Source organism: Camelus dromedarius, chromosome 17 (assembly GCF_036321535.1).
Source record: "Camelus dromedarius isolate mCamDro1 chromosome 17, mCamDro1.pat, whole genome shotgun sequence".
Lineage (NCBI taxonomy): Eukaryota > Metazoa > Chordata > Mammalia > Artiodactyla > Camelidae > Camelus > Camelus dromedarius.
This window is the reverse complement of record NC_087452.1, coordinates 11,503,380-11,517,839: the sequence shown is the minus strand read 5'-3', so window position 1 is coordinate 11,517,839 and position 14,460 is coordinate 11,503,380. Positions and strand designations below refer to the sequence as shown.

General features: G+C 41.4%; 1 protein-coding gene across 6 annotated transcripts in view; it reads left to right on the top strand.

The window, feature by feature from the left end:
* LOC105093180 (contactin-4) overlaps positions 1-14,460 on the top strand; it is an 813,469-nt gene that overhangs the window by 392,971 nt on the left and 406,038 nt on the right. For all 6 annotated transcript variants that reach the window (XM_031470760.2, XM_031470759.2, XM_064496304.1 and 3 more), the window contains one exon: positions 7,824-7,965. In XM_031470760.2, coding sequence (XP_031326620.2) covers positions 7,911-7,965 — 55 coding nt within the window. In that variant the 5' untranslated portion in view covers positions 7,824-7,910. The remainder of the gene's footprint in view (positions 1-7,823; positions 7,966-14,460) is intronic.

Here is a 14,460-nt window from a genome sequence, read left to right as displayed (position 1 = left end):
TTTTCAACTACCGTAGGGAAGGCAAAGACATTTTTATTTTACTTGCAAACCATATTGATTTTGTCATGTCTACTTGAAAGGCTATGTGGAGAAGACTCTGGGACTGCCTGTGGTCTAAGCAGGGAAGAGTGCCATGCTCAGTTAGCATTGCTTCCCTGGGCCTGGGAAAGGGGAGGTGCTGTGTCTTTTCGTGTCTTCTGCTATGATCTACTTTTGTTCCTGTTTCTGTTGTACTGAGTGGACTAATATGCAAGTGACATTCTAACAGCGGGGTGGAGTAACTGAGAAGCAACCTAAATAAGAGGAAAACACCATATATTTTATACGTCCTGCAGTTGCCAGTTATTGTAATAAGCTTGTGTTATAACTGTTTGGGAAATTTTCAGTAGAGTGGTTAAACATCTGGCCTCTAAAGTCAGACTTTCAGGGTTGATTTCGGGGGTGATGGAAATATTCTGCATCCTGATGGTGGTAGTAGTGGTATGACTGCATAAGTTTTTGAAATCTCATTAAACTTTACACTGAAAAGAATGCGTCTTAGTGTGTGTAAGATACGCTTCAATAAACTTGTGGGGAAAACAGAGTTTATGTCTGTCCCTGTTAGTTACCAGCTCCAACTGAAGACAATGTTCTTAACCCTTAAAAGGGAAATAATATTGTAGTCTACTTTAAAAGGTTGTTTTAAAGATTATATGAGCTAATAAACTAATAAGAGACTGCTACATAGTAAGTGCTTTGTAAGTGATATCTATTATTTATTATTCCTCAGTTATTTGTATTACATTCTATCATTACATCGCCTCTAGCATTGTTTCATAGTTTAATCACATATTCTTTTATGTTGCTTTTCAATTTCATATGTTGTACTGGAAATTTTCACAAACATACAAGCTTCATATATATGGATAATTGCATTATGTACGTGACATATATATAATTATATCTTTGAATGCAAGACATGTTTGTTTTCAGCTGAACTGTAAAAGTGTTTAGTATCTACATGTCCTAAAAATTTATTAAAACTGATGGGCCACAAGTTGTGTTTGAACCTAATGAAAGCATTAGATAATGGTAAATGTTTGGGATAAATGGTAAATTTACTTAGAAACCTAAGCAAATAAAGAGGAAATTATTAACTCTTCAAAAACCCAACTATTATAGAAAGGAAATATAAGCATTATACTCTGGGGCTCAGTTGAAAATTATTAACCAAAAGTTAAGTGGTAGTAAATTTGGACAACAGTGGAATGAGGTATGTATGTGTCTGTTTGTGTATGTGTGCCTGTCATGGGGAGAGAGTATCTAAGGAAACTGAAATATCATTGTCTATGAAAGAAATTGCAATACATAATGATCCCCAAATCAAGAAATGGTGGGATAAGCATTTTTTATCAAGACTGAGACACATATCAGAGAGACAACTTATTTTTCCCTGGGAAGCAGTTCTCTCAGGGGACTAGAACTATTTCAGCTATGTTTATGTATTACTGTAATAAAAGTAAAAATTAAGTACAACTTCAGAAAGTAGTACAGTCAGTGATTACTTAGTGGAGACTGTGAATAGTGACTATGTATTTGTGTCTTGTGATTAAATTTGCAGTAACAGCACCATACATAGAACTTAAACACAGTGTATCTTAAACAACTCTGACAGGTGGGAAGATAATAGAATCTGAGAAATTGTGAGATGTCTACTTGGTGATAACAAAGCATGGTGACTACCATTCATTTGACAAATTAAATCTTTCTCTGATACAGTGGTGCATCGGGGCTTCAAGAACTCTTAGAAAAACCTGATCCAAACCCTTGTTTTACTGGTGAAAAAAACTTGCCCAGCAAGTAAACAACAGCACTGAGCTAAGATCCCCATTATTCTGAATCTCAATTCAACGATCTTTTGAAGTACCACGCTGTGATTATTGGAATTACTTGTTTTGTTTTGTGTGAGATGCTCTCTGAGTGTCAAAGTGTAAAGGTCTAACATCACAGTAGAATAAGCTTTTATAAGGAGAAGATGTGTTGAGAAAGTGATAGTGAGTATATATTTTAAGAAAGTTTAATAAGAGATTTTTCAGAATTAGTGTATAGAATTCTTTAGGCTCTTGGAATTTATTTTAAAAAGGTACCTTCATTGACTGAATTGAGAAGATATTGCCCAGCTGGCTTTTATTCCAGAGGGTTTCTGCCTAATGTAATCATTCTATTTCTGCTTAGAATTGCCACGAGTGGCAGATACTATTTTGCCTAGAAAGCCTTTAAAAATGAGGGAAATGTTCCACCTTAGCTGACCCTCTGTAATTCCTCAGAGTTCTCTGTAATGTGATCTTGTGATCGAAATAGAGTCCGAAACAGCCATTGAGTAGGTGAGTACCGCTATCGAAGGGATTCCATCTCATGCATGCCTACCTCTTGGTTAATAGATGCAGCTTTCAAACTGTATCATCCAGGGCCTTTTATCTTCTCTTCTTTGCTTTGTCCCCTTCCTACTTTTAGATGCTTGTGACAAGCAATCCAAAGAGAAACCAGGCGACTCACATTTTCTCACCACTTCTATTAGACCACCTATTCCTGTCTCCACAGAAGCAGGGAAGACTTCAGGGACACAGACATGGAAGTGTGTTCCTTCTGGTAGATAGAGTAAAAAGCTGATACAGGGAGAAATCTGTTAAGCTAATTTGATAGGATATGAATTTTCATTATCCAAGAAGAACCATAGGCCAGCTACCATAAGGGTAGAGAGTACAGACTATTTGTCCCACTCACTTGACATGTAAGCTAACTCATACAGCCAGTAATCTTTTCTACCAAGCTGAGTTGTCATGCCCTTGTGGGCAGAGACCTTGACCTCTTGGTATCTGCATATTACCATTTGAATAATGGACACTCAAGAAATCTCTGTTGACTGATGGAACATTAAGATTTGAGTATATGCCATTTTCCCTTGAAATGATTGACATGTTGGTTTCTGCAGAAGCTGAATTTCTCTCCTGTTTTCAGTTCTCTTCACCACTTCCTTGCCGTTGTGATTGACCGTACCTCTCATTAGTTAAATGTAGAGTCAGAAAATGCTCAGCCATACAACTGGGAACTGTGGGTGCTCCTTTTAAAAATTCCGGCCTTAAGAATGGCCACATTCTAAATAATAATTAGTAAGAAAATAAATGGTTCCTGCTGTCCTTACAGTAAGAGGGAAAGAAACTTACTCACAGTTGTGCTATCACAAGAATGCGCCTGAGTTCACGCCAGTGAGATGTAGCCTTCTGACAAGGTCTCAGCTCTGAAGCCCATGCTGTCCTTTGTGTTATGGATATTACACAGATTCTGCACTTCTGCTCACTGGCACCTGGCTTCTTTGCTGCAGAAGAACAACATGAAAAGCAGAGTCAGAAGAGTCATCTTCAGAATTTTATGTCACCCTGTAAAAGACACACTGCTTTATTTACATTTCTGTCACTGTGGTAGAAAAGAACACAGTGCTTGCAGTATGAAGACACAGATTTGAATACTGCCTCTGTGGACTTCTGGACATTTGTCCTTGAACAAGTTCTATGGCCTCTCATAGTCTAGTTTCCAAGACTATAATTTTATAGAGGATTAGTGATGCCTGACCTCCAGGGTTGTTATGAGGATTAAATAAGGAGGGAATGTAAAAGCACGTAGTACGTCCATGAACGGTGTTAGCTGAATGTATTCTTTCATTTACACGCTGTTTATTGACTGCCTACTCTGTGTCCCGTACTTACTATTCCATGTGCCTCTTCAATACCAATGAATAAAACAAATATTCCTATGTTTATAAGGTTTAATATCTGGGAAGGGACTTAAGTCTGAGTCTAAATAATATTCACTTTCAAAACATATACCCGTTGGCCTTTACAACACACTTACGAGAAAGATAGGGTATATGATGTGATTCCCAAACTACAGACAAGGAGATTTGTTTACAAAGCTTCCGCGGCTTCCCGAAAGTTGATCGCTAGTGGGAAAACCAGGAAGAAGTAACTGAAATTCCAAGTTTAGTGTTTTCTCCACTCTTGTCTTGCTGCCATGAAGTTTTGAAAGAACGTGTTGTATATGTTGGAAATATACTTCGTAGTTAGAGATCTAGTTCCCCGGTTGACCAGAGGAGAAAAGCAAAGGTTGGGGGAAGAAGAGATTCTGTGCTTCTGGGGATTGCATGTAAAGCAGATCCCCATACAGGCAAACCAAGTTGGTTCAGGACCTCCCCCTGTTTAAAGTTGTCCCCACCTTCCAGATTCAAGTCCAAACTCTTTAATATACATTCAAGGCTGTTTGGGAATCACACCCCTGACTTTGCCAGTGCTGTGCTGTCTTCGACAAGAGTAGCTACTAAGTGTCACGGATCTGTCTTCAGTGCCTTCCATACATTCTCACTCATCCTGACAGTAAGCCTGGAAGGTGGGTGTTCTGTCTTTATTTTACAGATGAACCACATGGCTGGAGAATGGTAGGGCCAAGATTAGAGCACAGGCGTGAGTCGGCCCACTTTGTTTTTTTTCATTATAGTGCGTTGCAGTAACTTGTACTATCTCTGAGTTCTCAGTGTCATGCCTGTTTCGTGTCCTTGTCACTTGGGTTAGAATTTCCTTTCTCCCTCTCATTTATCCTTTAAGACAGTCCAAACTGTTAGCCCCTTTGGGGAGCATTCCTGAAGCCCCCACCCTATCCTTTGCCCTGGCTCATTTAGACTATGTTGCTTTGCATCCCTAGCACCTTGTGCTTAATAGACTTAGAAAGTGAATTGCACTGAATTATAATGACCAGTTTAATCTCCTTTCTTGGCAAATAAACAGTGCGCTCCTTGAGTATAGGGCTCTTACCACCATCCGCTCTGCACATCCAACCCCTAGCACTGTCCCTGCTGCGCTGTAAGCACGCCTCCTTACTTGTTGAGCTGAGTTAGAGCTATTCGGATACCAGAAGAATTTTAATTGAGCCAGGTGCTAAAACTCATCATGACGTGATCAGACCCTGCATGTAGAAACTGGGACATCGCAGGAAGAACTGAATCATGATTTGTCTTGAACACTTTATACTGAGTTCTTTGGCATGACTGTTGGTGTAAGAATTGTTTGAAGGTTTGGAAGCTGGAGGAGTTTTGCTCTGCGGAGCATCCTGTCCAGATATACTGTAGAATTCTCAATTATTCATCTCCTTCTGGCTCAGCCAGAGAAAGCAATTCAGCCTTGTTTCATTGTGTGGCCTCCTCCCCAGGATTTACGAGTCTAATTCTTGGTCAAGGTCCCACAGTTCGTGCCGGGCGCACTACCTTGTGCTGCTGTGGCCACCTTAGGATAAAGCAGGGAGAGCTCCGAGCTGCAGGGAGATCTATCACGGCCGTAACTCTCGCCTCGTCCTGCAGCTGGCTTTCTGGTTCTGGCAGGAAAAACGCAATTAGGAACCTTTGTATCCGACACCACAATCCCACCTGAGATTCATGAATCTTCAGCTCCCTTCACAAAACCTGGTGCTCTCAGTTACCGCTGCCCACCAGACAAATGACTGTCAACGACCCCATCGTTCCTGATTAGCAAAGGTGAACCTTACCTACCCGAATGTAAATAAATGCCCATCGGGTTCTCGAAATCCTTCATCCTTAAAAACCTATAGCTCTAAGTGGGACACACACATTCGTAAACAGCATCGTATCATGAATTAAATCTTTATTGTGTAATTGGATACATTTCCTAAGCTAATTTTAATTGCTTCTAGAAACTGCTTAACATCATAGATCAATCCCCAGGTCTGAGATGACATTTCCCTTACAAAATTAATTATTAATACCCTGATCATTTGCTTAAGACATTAATAGTTTTCATTGATCAGCACATCCTGTTTATCTAAAATGGCCTAATCGCCATGCATGTCAGAAGAGTATCTGAACATATCCAGTTAGAGACACTGCCTGCTTTTCAGCCACGTCAGCAGATCAGAAGTTGAGTCCCTTTTGTCTTCACAACATATCAAGTCTAGCTTTATCAGAAACTGAGCTATTTAAGGGCACAAAAGAAGGGTGCCGTTCTCTCGTGATGGTTCTTTCTGTTAGCTTCCTGGTAAACAGAAAGGCTTCTGAGTGACCACGTGGTATAAATGAGTGCTGAGAGCCCTTGATTAAGGAGCTCATGTTGGTCCCTGTTTTTGTGTAAGCCTGTGTTCGCTCACTGTTTTCCTTTCAAGTGGCAGTGAGATGAGAAGCCCTGGGTTATCATCTGCTTAAAAAAAGAAAATCATGGCTACAAGTACATAGCATTTGTATGGTGCTCTTTAGTTTTCAAAGCAGTTTCATTTACGTACCCAGAAAGTTTCCCTTGAAACAACCTGGAGAGGGAGGCAGGGTGGGGTGCATCTCCAGGATCATGTAATTTGTTACAGCTCCAGCTGTACAAGAGTGTGTCTTCCGGTTCCCTAGACTTCTTGCTTGTTTGATTAACTGATGCATAAGAAGAAGCATCCTGCTCATCTTTCAAACCCCAGTGGGAGTTCATCTCCTTTATGAAGTCCAGAAAGTTTCCTCCTTCCTTCAAGATGGTACATTTTGTGGCACTTTACAAAATTTGCATTCTTTCTTATTGAAGCATGCACTTTTGTTGCACATTTATGAAATTGCAGGTAATTGCCCCCACTGGAGTAGGTGATGCTGAAGGCTAGAGCTGGGATCTGCATTTTGGCAGGTCCAGTGCATCACTAGTGTCTGGCAAGCAAAAGGTGCACCCTAGTTGCATAAGTTCAGGGCCGGCTCACAGGATGGCTGCTGGAAGGGCTGCGTGGTTGAGAGCAAGTACAGTGTGAGTTGTTTTACTGAGAAAATGTTGCAAACTTTTGGAACCTGAAGGCAATTTAGCTTTGTTTGGTTCCCTCAGTGTTTAAAAAATATATATTTTGAACCAATTTCCAATGTTTAAACCTTGGGAGATTTTCCAGAATACGATAACATTTTTAACTCTTTTTGAGAAAGTTGTAGGTTCTCCTGCAACCCTGGGTCCGTGCCCCACGGGTTGGCCATCAGCACCTGCCCCCTCAGACCGGGTGTATGTACCCATTCTCCCTAGTGTGCCCGTGAATACCTGCTTCACCCATTCACTTACCTGCATTGTACTTTGTACACAGAGCAAGCAGCCTCTCTTTCCTGTACTGTTCTCCAGTGCTAAGATTCCTGGCTAATGGAGGAATTACGGTTCTTCATCATGCTCTGGATTTGTCCACAAGAACCTAGTAGACAGCTACTCATAATTGGTAGGACTTCTCCTGGTAGGCAGTGAGGCCGCACATTTCTCTTCCATTTTAGGAGTGAAACGTGGAGGACAGGGAAAAAATGTTTGAGTTGATGGGGTAGTTATTTTCCCCTCACATGACTCCATTCTAAGACTTGGGGATTTCTCCTTAAGGTCCACCACCACTAGCCCTATCTCATTCAGTGGCATTTCTTCTGTATTCACTATTTGGGGCATATTATTAAGTGGAAAATAAATAAGAACAGGGCCTGGAGACTAAGGAACTGGAAAAGAACTTGTAAAAAATAGTTCAGTCCCCTGCCTTCGGGTTGGTTCACACCTAATCAGAAGCTGTTCTTACCTTCACTCAGTAGCCACAGGCACATACCCACTCCAGTCTCTGCCCAGGGATTATTTGGAGGAAGGAAAAGAGGCTTACTTGCTTTATCTTCACAATTTAACACATTGTGTCTTCTTCAGTAGCAGCTTTCCAGAAGTCATTTTTATTTATATTCAAGTAAAGATGAATTTGCAGAGACTACAAGGAGAAGTATTCCTAAATCTCGTTGTAATGTCTCTTCTTTCCCACAGATTAAAGGTTGAACACAACTTAAAAGAAGCAGCTAGACTACTCAATTGTTATTGGACTCGAAACTCCTTTGACCTGGGAAACTGAAGATGAGGTTGCCATGGGAACTGCTGGTCCTGCAATCATTCATGTTGTGCCTTGCAGGTAGAGTGCCATTTTAAAACTTTCTGATTTAAAAATACCAGTGTATTTCACACTAATTCAAAAGTGGGCCTTCACTTTAGATGGCAATGATAGAATGTAAGAGTGCACGCTACTGTGACTAGCATTTGTTGACACTGTCGAACACACTCTCCTGATGGTCTTTTGCTGGCTCTTTTCATGGTGTGGTATCCGCCGCTAGACACTGATATTTAACCTGTCTGTCTAGTCCTTTTAGAGTCATTTGAGCCATTATTTGGTTTGAAAGTTGTTATTTTTGCTCATTCTAGTGCTCAATTGCACAGCGATATTGGGCAGTAAAACTGATAATAGAGTCTAGAGTATTGCCTACTTTGATGTCAGTGGATGGAAGTTTATCTGGTGGCTCTTCAGTGTCTTTGTTGATATCACCCCATCTTTTGATTCCGATTTTCTTTTTCATTTCAATGCACCTGTAGTTTAGCAGGAGCCAGAAAGCACAGACAACAAATTTTCTATCATACATTCATGGTCAACTGCTAGACATGGGCTTTTAAAAGTTCAAACATGCTATTTATTACTTTCTTGGTTTTCTGGAAGATATGACCCTGCCGGCTGACACGCATAACTCAGTGTTGATGCAGCTGAAGTCCAACATGCGCTGAGGGCTGGTTTCTAGGTTGGGATGGTGGACAACTTTCCACGTCTTCTTGAAATGAGTCTAGTTGACCTGCTCTGTTATTCAGTGTGTCAAGTCCAAGAGGGACACCTGGAATGTATTTTCATTTTTACAACACAAAACAAAAATGAGTTTGGATCATCATTTCCTTGATTCATGGACTCGTTCAAATAATATTACTGAATACCTTATAAAGAGCCAGCTCGGTGTTAGTATCTGGGAATACACTCCTAAGCAAGACAGAAATACTTACTGCTCTCTTAGAACTGTTAGCTGAGTTCCACAGCTGTATTGACCGACAGCTTGACATGGTAGATTATTTGCAGTTGTTGTATAATTAAAGGTAGAAATGGTCATACTCATATGTGTGGGTCCCTTACACCGTGCCAGGTACTATGCTAAGTACTTGGTGTGCTTTACCTTATTTCATTCTTTCTTGACCACGAGGAAGGAAGGATTTGCTGTTTATTTTCCCTTTTATGACTATTGTTATTAATATCATTACTGAAGCATCAAGAAGTTGAGAAACTCAGCCAAAGTCACCAAGCCAGGAAGTGGTAAGGCTAATAAGATTCAAACTCAAGCCGACCCACTCCAGACTCCACAGTTTTGACCTGCACGCCATTCAGTTTTTTAGCTATCTTGTTGATTTTTCCAGTACGTAGGGCAAATTTACTCTTTAAATTTTGGTTTTCATTCTTCCTCTGTTTTTTCTAAATGTAAACTCCCATTCATTTGTACACTTTAAAGTGCCCTGCCTTCAAATCTGAAACGTTCTGCCTTAGTAAGATTCCCAGCATGGTCACCATGGACATGTTGGCGTCCAGCCGTCTCTTTTAGAGATGTTACTTCTCTTCCTCGTCTGGTCAGAAGCTTAATTCCCCCCACCCCCACCCCCCACCAAATGCCTCAGGCTCTGTGCCTCAGTTCCTTTTCTCAGTCTTTTCATGCACCTTGTCCTTCCTGAAAGTCCTTGACTGGGACATTCTGGCTCTAACTCCTCATGATGCTGGGATAAACATGTTCTTTAAAGCATCAGACTAAACCAATTTTTCAGTATTTGGCTGCAGCAAAGTGCTGATGTAACCCACTATGCTGCGTAGATATCAAGAAATTAAAGGGTCGAAAATCAAGGAAGCCATTAATCTCTTCCATTGTGTTTTGAAAAACTCAGAATTCTCACCTAAGATGTGTACCTGTATCTTTTTTATTCACTTAGTTTTTTGTGAGAAATCAGTATTGATTTTTTTGTGAGTGTTTCCTGTGAACTGTTTTACATGGCATTAATAGTCCCTTCCCATATGCCTCCTTCAGTGTAGGTAGAGTCGAGCTTTAATTAATGTTTTTGTTTTCTTGCTATTTGTCTTGATTCCATTAATTTACATAGCACTCGATACTCTGAATTTTGAACAGATTTATTTAACTGCTCATTCTTTACCTTTTCTATACTTCCTTAGTCATATATTTCTTGGTGAGCTTCTTGGCAAAGAAAATATTTATGTTTGTTATGTTTATCATAATTAGCGAATCTCAAATATGCCTTTTCCTGATCTTTTCCCCTAAATAAGGTAGAAGATCCAAATGTCTAAGCAGGCTCCTCCTGCAAGGGGTGCGTCGTGAAAGTTCTGCTGATTGTTTAAGAGATTGATGAGCAATTTATGGTGCGTTGGAAACGTTCTCTCTTACCAATGCTAGACTCAGTCTCTGACAATAATTTAAAAAAAAAACAGAAACAAAAACGCTACTGGTGCCAGTAGTCTGAAAATTCAGTCTTTACAAAATCGGTTTTTATTATCCTTCCTGTTAATCAATTTCAACAGCAAACACAAAACCCAACTACCTAGAAGAGCAAAGAAGCTAACAAAGGAATAAAACGTTTTCAAAGCAATAGTGACTCCTGCATACAATAAGGATTGCTGGTGACTGGAGAAAACATGTCCCAATAAAGCACTAACCAGTGCCCAGCTCTGGCCCTACATGCCAGGTTCCCAGTTTTTTGACATTTTTTGTGTATAAATCTTCTAATTCTTTAACATGACCAACCAACTCAAATTAATCTTGAAAATAAAAAAAAAAAGGCTGTATAAAACAAACCCAAATGGTCTTCAGGCTACATACCTAGTCCACCAGGTTGCAAAGTCCATTTCAGGCATTTAGTTTCTTTGTCATCAGACACAGCACCAAGTAAGTAGACCTCAGGGTCTTTGTAGTAACTCTTCCTTTTTCCAGTAATGCTTTTGCCCCAGATGTCCCATCACTCACCCTCTCGCCTTCTGTGAATCTGGTGCTCAAATGCCACCTGATCGGTGAGGCTTCCCTTGACCACAGTAAATAAATTAAAATAGTAAGAACTCTTTTCATCAACATTTTATACCCCTCTTCTTATTTTTCTTCAGAGTTCTTACTGATACATGAATAACTATGTATTTGTCTTTATGCTAAATGTCTTTTCCCACTGGATTGAAGCTTTATTAAGGCAGATAGTTCTGTCTTTCTTACGGATATTTCTGTTCCATGCTGTACACCCAGCATCTTCAAAATGCCCAGTACATAGTGCCGTTCACTACATGAATAAACACACATCAGATGAACAGATGTTACATACTGGCCAGACATGCGCGCGCGAGAGAGAGAACTGTGGACACAAGGCATGCTCTTGCCACCTTCATTTTAAGGTGGTCAACTAGCCACCTCTGAGGCTAATTCATACAAATGTGTTTTTTAAAATTAGATTGAAATATATAAAGTATTAAAATTGGTCTGTATGCCTTGAACTCTATATCAGATTGTTTTTGGTGCCACCCTTCCCGCCTCGCCCAGTTCCGCTTTTAATCACAGCTGGCTGGACTCTCCCTACTCTGTATTATTTTGCCCCAAGTCTTTCTCTAAGGTCACAAGCAAGGGGAACTATGAGAAATGAACTCCCTCCTTGAGTGCAGTCCTCACACAGTGGGCCTGAGAATCTGTAGACAAATGCCTCGTTTGGAAGGACGATGTCCAGGCACATTCTCCACAGTTCTTTCCAGGTCCTCCCAAGACTGAATCCTGGTTGCCCACAGGCAACCTTCTCCCTTATCCTTCTCACGGCTACTTCTGGTATGGTCTTCCAAATAAACTGACTGTTTCAAAGTCCTCTCAGGCTCTGCTTTTGGGGGAATCCAAACCAAAAGCATGAGCACACCCATGGATAGCAGAGAGGCAGCCCAGTATTGGTCACATCAGTGATTAGGAGGAGACCAGACAGGAAGCATAGTTTTGACAGAGATGACTCTGATGTAGGTCCATGTGTGCATATGCGTGTAAGAACTTGTGTGAGCACCTGGACACATGCCTCTGTAGTGGTGTGCCTGTAAGTATTGTCCAGGTCCTGCAACCAGGTAGTTTTACTGTTAACCAAATCTCTTACTCTTTTCACTACTTACTAGTTTTATTATTAGCCAGCTACTGGGCAAGTCATGTTTGCCTCTGGGATTCAGTTTATCCTTCTGTACGAGGAAGGCATTCAACAGATGGTCCCTAAAGCCCTTTTTAATCCTATGAATGTATGGTTCTGTCTGTACACACGATTTGAAAGGCAGATATATATGCTGAGAGGGTTAGAGCTAAGCCTGAAACTTTATTCAACTACTATGAAATTTCACGTGGGTCCTTTGCCTTACTCTGTGTTATGGATTCTGTCCACATCAGCGGATTTGAGGGAAAGAATAAAATGACTGCTCCATGGGAGCAAGAGGCTTAGAGATACTGAAAGACCCTCTGTGAATGGGTGAAAAAAATGTATGATGTATCCTCAGTCGATCTTGGTTTCAGAAAGGCTAAATTTACTCCCATCTCTGTGGGGCCATTTACCAACTTCAACACTTACCTCTTTTTGAGAAGGTGCATCCTCTCCAAATGCAAGCGTTTTGTCGATTTGTTCACAAAATCTCTGCCACTGTTACAGCTGCATTTGAGGTACGCAGTGGAGGAAAAGTTCAAGAGAGGCATATTCAGGGGTTAGTGAGTGTCGACGAAATTGGAGCAAGGAGGTGCGCTCGGTGGAATAGTTAATCACAGGGATGTAGCTTGAGTCTATGAAATAATACAAGTAAGAAATGCAAACCAAGGGCCACTGCCTGCAATCAGAGCATGTGGAGACACCGCCCCGTGGTCCCTAGAAGGCATTTCAGGCTCAGGAAGTGCCTTGCTAGAGACTGAAGTAGACCGTGGACGGTTTTGGCTTGTTGTAGGGTCAGAGAGCACACACGCACAGTAGGAACCCCCAGTATTTGTTGATGTTGATAATAGAACTCGGTTAAGCCCAGTCTTACCGAGCTGCCTCTTAATCAGATGTTCCGCAAAGCTCAGGACCAGCCTCCAACACCCTCCCCTCCTCCTCGTGCCCAGACAGCCCCACCAGAATGCCGAGCACACAGAAGGTAGTTTCAAAGCTTGGCCTCACAGGGTAGCCAGGTACAGCATTTCAGTTCTCAAGACTCATCTTTTCCCCCAAAATAAACAGGAGAACAAGCGACTTTCAAATAATTTCACAATTCTAGTCAGACATTAAACCTCTTACTGCCTCTGCTTTTTGCAGAAGTAACAGGCATTCAATTCAGATCAAAGGAGAGTTGAGTAAATGTTAGTTTTCATGCAGTTACCACAAAGCGCATGCTGTACTGGCTTCTTATTTTATTGTTTCACCTTCTAAGAAACTGACTGGCCACTGCGTTTACAGTCATGCTGACTGAAGCCAAAGAATGGATTTCCTAATTTCTCTGTGCTGTCTCATAACCGTGGCCATGAAATGAAGCCAAAGCAGTAGAAAGATTAGCAAGAAGAAAGTGAAAAACTAGATTAAAAAGCAGTGACTCCAGTGAAGAAAATTCAGGAGAAGAATGCGGAGAAGGATGCCCAGAAAATAGTAAGCAGCAAATGCAAAACTCCTTTTGAGCATCAATTTAAGTGTTTAAATATATTTCACGGTGGGAAAATATTAATCCGTAATGAAGATGTTGAGGTAAATAGAGAAACTGGCAGCAATTTTGTATCCCCACCGGCATGGACAGAGAGTGGCAGTCAGACACACCAGAAGTTATTAGAAATACTCAATTTAAGACCTCTCCTGATGCAGAGTCATTAACGGCTTCATTAGATATGCTCAGCCAGGCAGGATGTCTTAACTATAAATAAAACTCCGTTACTGATAGAGTCTAGGGCATGTTATGTCTTTAAAAAAGAAAAAAGGAAAAAAAAGATTGAAGTCTGTTGAATGAAACAAATTAGAAAGAGAGGAGAACAAAGAGACAAGGGAAAATCCAGACGTTACATTCATTAGCAGCTGGTGTGATCATTCTGTGTTGAAACGTGGGGTTGACGGTATCCCAGCAAAGCTGGAAGGTGGGTGAAGGATACCGCGTGGCATCGCGCACCCCGCCAGGAACGCCGCCTGGCGACGCAGCAGAGCTGGGAGTTAGGAGCGTGGCCTTTGAAATGAAATTGATTCGTCTGCCACATCAGCTGTGTGATCAAGCGATTTTTACCTCCCTAAGTCTTGGAGTTTTTTTTCTCTTCCTCGTGTGAAATGGACAGAGTGGGTAGATTGATGTCATTGGGGTGCTGATGAAGACTGAGATCGTGTATGTGTTCTGTGGGGCTGGCACGGTGTCTGACACTCAGCAAGCACTCCCTGTGTGGTTCAGTGCATATTTGAGGACCGGCCAGTGCCAGGCGTTGTGCTGCTCTCGCAGGATGTAGTTTTGCTCCATGTGGAAGATCGTCCCTGCCCTCTTGGCATCGAGGCTGCTGCTGGTGCCCTCGCCAGTATCAGCCTGTGAGCGCACCCATGTGGGGCCCTTCTT